At 43.7% G+C, this 12,441-nt stretch overlaps 1 protein-coding gene across 5 annotated transcripts in view; it reads left to right on the top strand.

Moving 5' to 3' along the window:
• Positions 1 to 12,441, top strand: part of faxdc2 (fatty acid hydroxylase domain containing 2) — a 58,375-nt gene that overhangs the window by 21,976 nt on the left and 23,958 nt on the right. For all 5 annotated transcript variants that reach the window (XM_069897934.1, XM_069897932.1, XM_069897931.1 and 2 more), the window contains 2 exons: positions 2,264 to 2,367; positions 7,418 to 7,539. In XM_069897934.1, the coding sequence (XP_069754035.1) occupies positions 2,264 to 2,367; positions 7,418 to 7,539 (226 nt within the window). The remainder of the gene's footprint in view (positions 1 to 2,263; positions 2,368 to 7,417; positions 7,540 to 12,441) is intronic.

Raw genomic sequence — 12,441 nt, 5'->3', positions numbered from 1 at the left:
TGGGATGTGTTACCCCGCCCCTGCGCTGCACAGCCACGGTTCTGGGAGCAGAAAGGCACCATTTCTCTGTTACTGGTTGTCTTTTCAGCCTGGCCTTGCTTTAATTGAGAGATGAGTACAGAAAAATGTGATAGCTAGGGCAGTGGATGCTCCTGTTCTAGGAGACAGAGATCAGGGACATTTTCAATATCTGCATGCATCCTGTTTCAACACCGTACATCAGTTGGATCTGCATTTGGATTTGCTTTGGTGCATCGGGCTGTGAAAAATGTAGTAGGTAGCATGTTTAGCAAGTTGGTCATGCACAGCTGCCAAAAGGAGGTGGGAGGTAATCAGGACAGTTAAGAAAATCTGCAGTTACCAGGGTCAAGTGCAATACATAAAATTGCTGGAGAAACTCACCAGGTCATTGCAACTGTTCTTGACAAAGGGCTTGGGGCTCAAATATTGATTGCCTTTAACTTCCTGTGGATGCTGTGTGACCTGCTGAGCTTCTCCAGCACTTTGTGTATTGTATCAGAAAGATCATTGGATGAGATTGTGTGGGTCTGATTAGTAGGTTTACAAATTGTGGATGGTAAAGGAAGTTGTCTAATGATACAGCAGGACATCCTGGTAGATTGCAGAAGCCCTGTTCATATGCTGTACAGCTCTGATCTCTTAGATGAGATGGAAAGTTGTGATGTGGAGGCAAATGAGATTTAATCCAGGCAAATGTGAGGCAATACACTTCAGAAATTCAAAATCTGATGGGAGATCTTGAGTAAATGGCAGGAACCTTGGGAGCATTGATATACTGAGAGTGTTCATCCATTGCTTTCTGAAAGTCACTGTGATTATAAACTAGGTTTATTTACTCTGCAGCGAACGAGGCGGAGAGGTGATTTGATATTGATCCATAAAAGTGATCAGAGGCATTAATCGGATCAAAAGAATATTTTTCCCATGAAAGGGGTGTCAAATAAGAGGACATGGGTTTAATGCACAAATGTGGTGGAGAAACTCAGCAGGTCATGCAACGTTTATAGGTAGCAAAGGGATATAATCAACATCAGGCCTGAGCCCTTTGTCAAGGTATAAGTAAAAGGCAGGCAGATGCTGAATAAAGGATAGAGAGGAGAAAAGGGGCAGGAAGAGGAGTACAGGCCAACAGCCAAGAGATCAAAGATGGATATGGGAGGGAGGGCAGAAAATAAAAATGCTGAAAAGTGATGGAGGGAAGGGGTAGCTCTCTGAATGGAGGGAAGAGGGTGGGGAGCAGGAGGAAAGGGGAAGAGAGTCAGGGGAGTGGCCAAATGGAAACTGGAAAAGTCGATGTTAATATCATCTGGTTGGAGAGTGCCCAGAAGAAATATTAGGTAATGTTGCTCTAACTTGCGGGTGGTCTTGGTTTGGCATGCATGAGGCTATGGACAGTCGTGGGGTGTGGAATTAAAATGGTTGGCCAGTGGTCTGATTAAAGGTTCTCAATGAAACAATTTCCTAGCGTGAGTCCAGTCTCTGACGTGGAGGAGCCCACAACTGGAGCACTGTAATGCAGTGATGACCTCTGCAGATTATTTTAGCATTTTATGAGGTCATGGGTAGGTACAGAGGCAATTAGTAAGAAGGGATGAGTGGATGAGGTCGACATTAGTTGGTTTAACTTCTCCAGTTTCCATTAGGCCACTCTCCTGTTTCTCTCATTTACACTATCCCTCTCTCCTTTTATTCTTCTCCCCACCCTTTCCCTCTCCCTCTCCATTCAGAGAGCTATCCCCTCCCCTCTCACATCTCAGCATTTTTCTCTTCTGCTCTCCCACTCATATCCACTGACCTCTGGCCTGTGCTCCTCCCCAGCCCCTTACCTTTTTATTCAGACACTTTCCGACTTTTTGGTCGTGTCTTGATGAAGGGTTCTGGCCTGAAATGTGGGTTATATCCCTTTTGCTTCTATCAATGCTGTGTCCTTATTCTCTCCAGCACTTTTGTGCAGAGCACACGATCACAGCATCTGTAGATAGTGTTTAACAGATGCAAGTTTCAGATGAGAGAACAGAGTGGTTGACATCTGGAATATACTGCCAGAGAGGTAGGGTGGAATCTGATAGAAGCAATTACACTTAAACATTTAGAAGATACCGCAATAGGCAGGCACAGAGGATACAGACCAAATGTGGGAAAATGGGATCAATGTAGATGGGCATGAATGTGATGGCTGAAGGGCCTGTTTCTGTGCAGTACGACTGATTCTGATCTGGAACAATTCACCAATTGTTTTCAGGCATCTGCAGCAATTCTGGGGAGCATCCGGAGACTTCTGGCAATCACAGTGGGGGAAAGCGTACAACTTTGTCCAAGGCAATGAGTGGATTCTCTTCTTCCTCGGTAAGTCTGGGCTGGGAGGTAGGGGTGTTAGAAGTGATGCTAGATGAGTTTGACGGGGTGAATTGGTTGCTGTTGTTTTTGGGTGTTGGTGATATTTTTTGGTTTTGGCTTATGAGAGGAGGTGGAAATATGTGTTTTGGTTGGCTATGGATAGACTGACTCCTCACTTTGTGGATGCATTTTGTCTCAGTTTGGTGTGTTGGTAAGCTAGCCTAGTGTAAGAGGAAACAAATTCTTCATTTAGTTTAGGACTTGTTTCACTAATTAAATTAAGGTATCTTATTGAAAACAGAGTTGTGTAATGGGTGTAAAGGGCAATACTATACAGCATGAGGAGAATAGGAAAGATTAGCGAGGTGGTCTTTGTTTTAAAGAACGTGGATTGTAGGAAGGAAAGATTGGGTGGTTACTCAAACTCTCAGTGGCCTTTATTCAGCCTTTTGAAGGGTGATTGAATTATTTACCCCTTCTCTTTCCTTGCAGTTCTGCAAGCCTACATATTCTAGATTACCATGACTGTATCAGGTGTTAACAGCTCTTCTAGTGGAAACCATTACTTATTTCCCCATCCTGGTTTAATGTGATCCCAATACTCCTATTAAACCTATTGATCTGAGAGCAATTGCAACCTGTCCATTGACTCAGTAAATCACCACGACACCCATTCCAAAGTACAATGGGATCTCTCTCTCCTGGAATGGAGAGTTAAGGCAACAGGAAACATGGGGTAATTCTTGCAAACTGAAAGGGATCACCAAAACTATATCTAGTTGTTCCAATGATCATATCCTGGGTACTGAATGCAGCAGATCTGCAAACAGGACAACCCTGTGCTAGCTAGTCTGACTTTGTTCCACACGTTGTTTCTTCTTGCTTTGACCCTCTTCTTCTGATCCTGTCACTTCCCACTTGCATTTGGGACACTGACAGCTTCCATGTTTCTGGGTTGAAATGGCTTATCTTTATCTACTTTCATTCCACATGGAAATGGCCTCCAGTTACTTTTGATTTGATCAGTCAGCATTAAAGTTGTTGTTCTGTGCTGAATGATGCACAAATGCTGGTCTCAAAACTGGAGGAAGCATGGTTTTGCTATGGTAGGAATGGTCTGAAGGTTAACTAAACTGATTCCCAAGTTCTGGTCAGTCATCTTGCAGCATCTTGTTTTAGAAATTGCATTGGGTGTTTAGTGTTGGGTTTTCTTTGTTGGACCAGTGGTTGAGATTTCTACCATGATGTGAAGCAGATTCAAAGAATTGAAAATAGGAAAATTGGCAAGGACACGCAATCAGCAAATGTCAGAGAGGCACAGGTTGGGAACAGATGTTCTGGGTGGGAGAGGGGAAGCATGGAAGTAAAAGTGGAGGATGTTTAGGGACCACTTGCCTGGTGTTCTAGAAAGGTTTTTCTCACTGAGATGGAAAAGATGGTACGAAAAGGGAACCATGGTTGACAAGAGGCAAGACAGTTAGTTAAGAGGGAGGAGAAGCATATGCAAGGTATAGAAAGCAGAAGTCAGGAAGGGCACATGAAAATTGTACGATACCAGGAAGGATCTTGAGAAAGGACTTGGGTATGCTAGAAATGGGCATGAGAAAGCCTTAGCAAGTAGGATTAGGGAAAACCCAAAGGCATTCTATGCATGCATGAAGAATAACCAGATTGAAGGTAGGGCTACTTAAGAATAAAGGAGGGAATGTGATTGGAGGTAGGGAAAGTCCTAAATGAATACTTTGATTTGGTGTACACCAGAAAGGGAGAGACCTTAGTCAATGTGAGGTCACTATACATAGTGACTGTAGTCTAGTGTCCTGGAGCATGTTGAGATTAAGAAAAAGGAAGTGCTGGATCTTTTTAAAACATTCAGATTAATATGTCCCTGGGACCTGATGAGATAAACCCCGGTTACTACAGGAGACAAGGGAAGAGATTGCTGGTGCATTGGCAATGATCTTTGCTTCCTTCCTGGCCACAGGGGAGTTGGTGGAGGATTGGAGAATGGCAAATGTAGTTCTCTTGTTTAAAAAAAAAAGTTAAGAGGGGAATCCTGTGAATTGTAGACCAGTTTGTCAGTGGTAGAGAAACGTTTGGAGAGGATTCTTGGGGACAGAATTTGAGGATTTAGAGAAGCCTAATCTTCTCAGGGTTAGTCAGCATAGCTTTGTTAGGAACTTCACTAGCCTAAATGAGTTTTTTCAGCAAGTAAATAAAGAAGTAGATGTATATGGATTTTAGTAAGGCATTTGACAAAGACCCCTATGCCATAGGTTCTCTGTGGTTAGTAAGGACTCCCATACTGTAAAAGGGCTGAATAGCTTTGAGTTTGTCAGATGTGTACAGAAAAGTTTTCTAAATCAATATGTAGAGGTGCCAACAAGAGAGGATGCAATACTTGATCTCCTATTAGGGAACCAGGCAGGTCAGGTAGCAGAAGTCTGAAGGTGAACATTTTGGGTCCAGTAACTAATGTCATTAGTTTTAAGTTACGTATTGAAAAGGATAGGTCTGGTCCTAGAGTTAAGGTTCTAAATTAGAGAAAGACTAATTTTGAGGAAATGAGAAAGAATCTCTGAAGAATCGATTGGAATAAACTGTTTTCTGGCAAGGGCGTGTCTGGCAAGTGGAAGGCCTTCAAAGGTGAGATTTCGAGGGTGCAGAGTTTGCAAGTTCCTAACCAGGATTAAAAACAAAGTCAACAGGCATAAGGAACCTTGGTTTTCAAGGGATGTTGGTGATATGATTAAGAAGAGAGAGGTGTAGAACCAGTATAGGCAACAAGGAGCAAATGAGGTACATGCAGAATATAGAAAATGTAAGAATAGTAAAGGAGGAAATCAGGAAGGCAAAAAGAAGGCGTGGGGTGATTTGGCAGATAATGTGAAGGCAAATCCAAAGGGTTTCTACATGTACATTAAGAGTAAGAGGATAACAAGGGACAAAATTGGTCCCCTTGAAGATGAGAGGGGTCAACTATGTGTGGAGCCTCACAAAATGGGGAGATCTTAAATGGTTCTTTTGCATCAGTATTTACTCAGGAAATTGGCATAGTGTATATGGATGGAAGGGAAACAAATAGAAGTGTCATGAAACGTATGGAGATTAAGGAGGAGGAGAAGGTGATTGGCTGGATATGATATTCCCTCAGACCTCAAGGGAAACTAGTGTTGAAATTGCAGGCCCCTGACGGATATATTCAAAATGTCCGTGGCCACGAGAGAGGTGCCGGAGGATTGGAAAATAATACGCGTGGCCTGCTGTTTAGGAAATTAGTAGATAAATTATTGGAAGGAGTTCTGAGAGAGGATATATAGGTATTTGGACAGGCATGAGCTGATAAAGGATAATCAGCATGGCTTTGTGTGTGGTAGGTCATGTTTAATAAATCTCGTAGAGTTTTTTGAGGAAGTTACCAAGAAAATAGATGGAAGGTTGTGGATGTTGACTACATGGACTTTAGTAAGGCCTTCGACAAGGACGTTAGTTCAGAATGTTAAGACACTAGGTATCCATGGAGAGCTGGTAAAGTGGATTTGAAATTGACTATGTTGGAGAAAACAGTGGTAGTGGATGGTTACTTCTCAGACTGAGGCCTGTGATGAGTGGTGGGCCTCAGGGATCTGTGTTGGGATCATTGTTGTCAATTGTCTATATCGATGATCTGGATGATAACGTGGTAAATTAGATCAGCAAGTTTGCAGATGACACAAGGATAGGAGGCGTAGGAAGATTTTCAAAGCTTGCAGAGGGATCTGGACCAACTGGGAGAATGGGCCTGTAAATGGATGATGGAATTTAATGCAGACAAGAACAAATCAAGGAAGGTTGAATACTGTAAATCTATGGTTCCCAAACATTTTTGGTCTGCTGCCCCCTTGGCCTCCAGGCCAAATCCCAAGCACCCCTCCCTCCCCCCCCCCCCCCCATACAACAGTGCTGGGGTTTGGGAGTGGCAGCACTGAGCGGGGTTGGAGGATAGTGGTAAAGTTGAATGGGGTGGAGGTGAGTCAATGGCGGCGCTGAGTTGGTGGGGTGGTGGGGCGTATCTTGCTCATTACTCCCATCCAGAGTCTGGCCAGAAAATTACTGCACTGGCTTCGACATTAAACTTTGCTGCAAACTGAATAATAAAAAGATGGAATGTTTGGATCGCCCCCTATTTCTCCACCACCCCCTTTGGGAATAACTATTGTAAATGGTAGGGCACTGAGGAAAGTGAAAGAGACCTGGGAATATAGATACATTGTTCCCTGAAGGTGGGCAGGGATGTAAAGAAAGTTTTTGGAATCTTAGCCTTTAAAAACCAAAGTATTGAGTATAGGAGTTGGGATATTATGTTGAAGTTGTTTAAGACATTGATGAGGCCAAATGTGGAGTATTGTGTGCATTTCTGCTCAACAAATTAAAGGAAGGATATTAATAAGATTGAAAAAGTGCAGAGAAGATTTACTAGGATGTTGCTGTGTTTTCAGGAGTTGAGTTAGAGGGAAAGATTAAACAGGTTAGGACTTTATTACTTGGAACAAAAGAATAAGGGGAGATTTGATAGAGGTTTACAAAACTGAGGGGTATAGACAGTAAATGTGAGTAGGTTCTTTCCACTGAAATTAGGAGAGATAAATATGAGAGGACATGGCTTAGGGTGAAGGGAAATGGCTTAGGGTGAAGGGAAATGATTAGGGGAACATTAGGAGAAATTTCTTCACTCCGAGTGGTGGGAGTGTGGAATCTGATGTGGTGGTGTGGACTCTTGAGTTTTAAGAATAAATTGGATATATTCATGGTTGGTAGAGGTCTGGAGGGTTATGGAATGTGAGCAGGTTATTGGAACTAGCTGAACAATGGTCGGCACAGTTAAGAGCCGAATAGCCTGTTTTTTGTGCTGTAGTGTTCTATGATTACTTAAGGTGGTATACAAGTGGGAAAAAAAATATACATTGAGAACCACTGGACTAGAGATTTAAAGTCACCTCATGTGAATGCAAGTATGAGGTGGATGAAAGTCCTGGTTCCCAGAACTGTTTTCAATATTGACTTTGTTTTTCTCTCTAAGGTGGCATGGTAATTCCAACCATTGCCTTCTGGTTGTTGAATGGACTTCTGTTGATCGTTGATGTCACTGGAAAACCACAGATTATCACGCGTTACAAGATTCAAACTGGCAGAAATAACACGGTCAGATATAGAGAGTGTGGTTTGGTACCCTCACCTTTTATTATTATCCCTTTTTCCTTTACGAACTCAGGGATTTGTGAACACATGGTTCCTTTATCCTAATCAGTTTCCTTTGATATAACCATATGCAGTACAGAAGCAGGCTAGTTTGGCCCAACTAGTCTGTGCCAAACATTATCTCCCACCTAGTCCCACTGACCTGCATTTGGCCCATAAACCCTCCACACCTCTCCCATCCATATATCTATCCAACCTATCCTTGAATATTAACATAGATCTCACTTCTACCATCACTACTGGAAGTTCATTCCATATCCCCCACCATCCTCTGCGTGAAGAAATTCCCCCTTATGTTTCCCTTAAACTCTTCCCCTTTTATTCTCAATCCATGCCCTCTTGTTTGCATCTCCCCCACTCTCAGTAGAAAAAGCCTATCCACATTGACTCTTATCTGTCCCCCTTATAATTTTGAATACCTCTATCAAATCACCCCTCAATCTTCTACGCTCCAGAGAATAAAGTCCCAGCTTGCTCAACCTTTCCCTGTAACTCAAACCCTGAAACCCCAGCAACATTCTCGTAAATCTCCCCTGCACTCTCTATACTATTTATATCCTTCCTGTAATTCGGTGACCAAAACTGCATACAATATTCTAAATTTGGCCTCACCAGTACCTTAAACAATTTCAACATAGCATCCCAATTCCTGTATAATATAGTCTGAACTAAATGCCTTCTTCACCACCCTATCCACATATAATTCAACTTTCAGAGAATTATGTACCATGACTCCTAAATCCCTTTGTTCCACTGCACTCCTCAATTGTTTACCATTTCATGTGTATGTCCTATTTTGATTAGTCTGACCAAAATGTAGCACCTATCATTTATCAGTATTAAACTCCATCTGCCATCTTTCAGCCCACTCTTCTAACTGTCCTATATCAATCTGTAAGCTTTGATAATCTTCCTCACTGTCCACAACACTGCCAACCTTTGTATCATTTACAAATTTACTAATCCAATTTACACCCTAGCATCTAGATTGTTAATATATATATATATATGTATATATGACAAACAGAAGTGGATCCAGTTCCAATCCCTGTGGCACTCCACTCGATACCGACCTCTAATTAGACAAATAATTTTCCACCACTACTCTCTGGCATCTCCCATCCAACCATTGTTGAATCCATTTCACTATTTAATCATTAATACCTAATGCTTCTACTTTCCTTACTAACCTCTTATGGGGAACCTTATCAAAAGCCTTACTAAAGTCCAAATCGACAACATCCACAGCCTTCCCATCAACCTTTTTAGTCACCTCCTCGAAAAACTCTTAAACAGGATCTACCACATACAAAATAGTGTTGATTACTTCTAATCAATCCGTTTTTCCAAATAATTATATTCCATCTCTAAGAGCACTTTCCATTAAGTCACCACCACTGACGTCAGACTGACAGGCTCATAGTTACCAAGTCTACTTTTGGATCCTTTTTTTGAACAGTGGAACAACATGTGCCACCCTCCAGTCCTCTGGCACTTCCCCCATGGCCAGTGACATTTTAAATATTTCTGTCAATTCCCCCATTATTTATTCACTAACCTCCCTCCACTTGCTGCCTTGCAGGTTTTGCCTCTTCTGGCAAAGGCTAGGAGAAGGTAACTCTGACTTCAAATCCCCAGGCTTGGCTAGCACAGCCGTCAGTACCTGGAAAGGGCCCCAGCGATAGGCAAACAGCACATGTCAATCTGGCAGCAGGGGCTGGCAGTTGTGACAGAGCGCAGGAAACAGTTTGTCTAGCGGTCTGCAACAGCAAACTAGGTGGGCGAAGGATCCACAAGGACAACGGCCAGCAAGCATGGCTTTGGAATAGACCACTGCAGGGCAATCTCACGTCACTGGCTGTCATGCCTCGGACTCCGCCAGGCCCAGTGGCATAGGACCCAGAGGGAGGCATTTATCGTGGGCAAGCACTCACCTCCTAGTACATGGTGCCTTGGGCTCCATGAAAAACAGAACAAAAGCTCTGAGGACAGAAGAGCTATAAGGCACAGTGTTCATCTTCACTTGCGAAGGGATGGGCCATGAGAACCTCCTTCAAGGTCCTAGGGAATATTTTGTCAGGACCTGGAGATTTATCCATAGCCAACACTACCTCCTCATTAATTCTTATATTATCCATGAGCTTCCTTCCATATTTCTTCACTTCATCTGGCTCATTATTCTTTTCCTTAGTGAACAATGAAGAAAAAAATCATTTAAAATTTCACCCTATCTCCTCTAGCTTCTCCTGGAGCCTTCCCCCTCCCCCCTCCTTATCTTCGTGGGATCTGATTTTATCCCTCACTATTCTTTAACTTTTAATGTACCTACAGAAACCTTTTGGATTTATTTTTACTTTTCCTGCCAAAGCAGCTTCATATCTCTAAAATCTTGATTTTTTTTTACTCTTTGTATTTCCTCAAGCAGCTCATCCCTTCCTTGCTGTTTATACCTGTTGTCCACATCCCTCTTCCTCGGAACCAAGTTCCCAGTATAATTTGAAAACCAAGGCTCCCTACAGTTTCTAACTTTTCCTTTAATCCTCACAGGGACATACCAACTCTGTGCTCTCAGAACTTTTCCTTTGAATATTCTCCATTTATCAACTACATTGTTCCCTGAAAATAACATCCAAATCCACACCCTCCAAATCTTTCCTCATCCCCTCGATAGTTGCTTTCTTCCAATCAATCATCAGTCAGCTCCCCACCATGACTACCAGCCCCCCCCCCCCCCCCCCCCCCACATCTCCATCGGGCACACAAAACTCAAAACGGTCAATCAGTTTACCTATCTCGGCTGCACCATTTCATCGGATGGAAGGATCGACAACGAGATAGACAACAGACTCGCCAAGGCAAATAGCGCCTTTGGAAGACTACACAAAAGAGTCTGGAAAAACAACCAACTGAAAAACCTCACAAAGATAAGCGTATACAGAGCCGTTGTCGTACCCACACTCCTGTTCGGCTCCGAATCATGGGTCCTCTATCGGCATCACCTACGGCTCCTAGAACGCTTCCACCAGCGTTGTCTCCGCTCCATCCTCAACATTCATTGGAGTGCCTTCATCCCTAACGTCGAAGTACTCGAGATGGCAGAGGCCGACAGCATCGAATCCACGCTGCTGAAGATCCAACTGCGCTGGGTAGGTCACGTCTCCAGAATGGAGGACCATCGCCTTCCCAAGTTCGTGTTATATGGCGAGCTCTCCACTGGCCACCGTGACAGAGGTGCACCAAAGAAGAGGTACAAGGACTGCCTAAAGAAATCTCTTGGTGCCTGCCACATTGACTACCGCCAGTGGGCTGATATCGCCTCCAACCGTGCATCTTGGCGCCTCACAGTTCGGCGGGCAGCAACCTCCTTTGAAGAAGACCGCAGAGCCCACCTCACTGACAAAAGACAAAGGAGGAAAAACCCAACACCCAACCAACCAATTTTCCCCTGCAACCACTGCAACCGAGTCTGCCTGTCCCACATCGGACTTGTCAGCCACAAACGAGCCTGCAGCTGACGTGGACAATTCCCCTCCATAAATCTTCGTCCGCGAAGCCAAGCCAAAGATTCTTTTCCATTACTAGCCTAAAACTAATAATATTGTGATCACTAGACCCAGTGTTCCCCATCACAAATCTGTCACCTGACCTACTTTGTTCCCTAATAGAAAATACAATACTGCCCCTTCTTCGAGTCTGGCTTCTATGTATTGATTCAGAAAACTTTCCTGAACACACACACAAACTCTATCCCATCCAGCCCTCTGACTATATGGGTGTCCTAGTTAATGTTCAGAAGTTGAAATCTCCCACAACTACCACCTCATGTTTATTACACGTATGCACAATCTCCTTATAAGTTTGCTCCTCCAATTCCCTCAGCCCATTTGGTGGTCTATACTACACTCCTATTAATGTACTCGTGCCTCTGCCAGTCCTCAATTCTACCCAAATAGCCTCGCTGGAAATCCCACCAAACCATCCTGCCACAGCACTGCTGTAATGTTCTCTCTGATAAACAATGCACCTCCTTCACCTTTTATCCTCCCTGCTCTATCACGCCCTAAAACAATGAAATCCTGGAATATTTAGCTGCCAAACATGCCCTTCCTGCGATCAAGTTTCACTGATGGCCACAATATCGTATTTCCATATGGCCATTCATGCCTTAAGCTCATCCTCCTTATTTACTATGCTCTTTGCATTAAAATATGTGCACTTGAGAGACTCCTTTTGTTATCAACTACCTTTACCTTCCTCCCTCATTTATATTTTCATTCATTCCCTCCAGTCCAGGTGTTCTTCATCTACTCTCCACACTCTCATTCTGATTCCCACCCCCCGCCAAACTAGTTTCAACCTTCCCCAACGGCTCTAGCAAATCTGCCCGCCAGGATAATGGTCCCCCTCCGGTTCAAGTGCAGGTCTGACTTGCCCCAGAAGAGATCCCAATGATGCAGAAATCTAAACCCCTATCCCCTGCACCAGCTCCTGAGCTTGTATATTCATCCTCCACAACTTCGTATTTCTACCCTCACTAGCACATGGCACAGGCAGCAATCCCGAGACTGCCACCCTTGAGGTCCTGCTTTTCAACTTCTTCCCTAATTCTGTAATTCCTTATCAGGGCTTCATCCTCACTTCTAACTATGTCATTGGTTCCCACATGGGCCACGACTTCTGGCTGATTACTCTTCCTTCCCAGAATGCTGTGGACTTGATCAGAGACATCCCTGACCCTGGTACCTGAGAGGTAACATACCAAAGGGGATCCCCGATTTAGTCCAGCAAACCTATCGCTCCCCAAACCAGTGAGTCCCCAACCACAATAGCCCTACTCTTTTCCTC

Source organism: Narcine bancroftii, chromosome 9 (assembly GCF_036971445.1).
Source record: "Narcine bancroftii isolate sNarBan1 chromosome 9, sNarBan1.hap1, whole genome shotgun sequence".
In the NCBI taxonomy this organism is placed as follows: domain Eukaryota; kingdom Metazoa; phylum Chordata; class Chondrichthyes; order Torpediniformes; family Narcinidae; genus Narcine; species Narcine bancroftii.
This window is presented reverse-complemented; position numbering and strand designations above follow the sequence as displayed.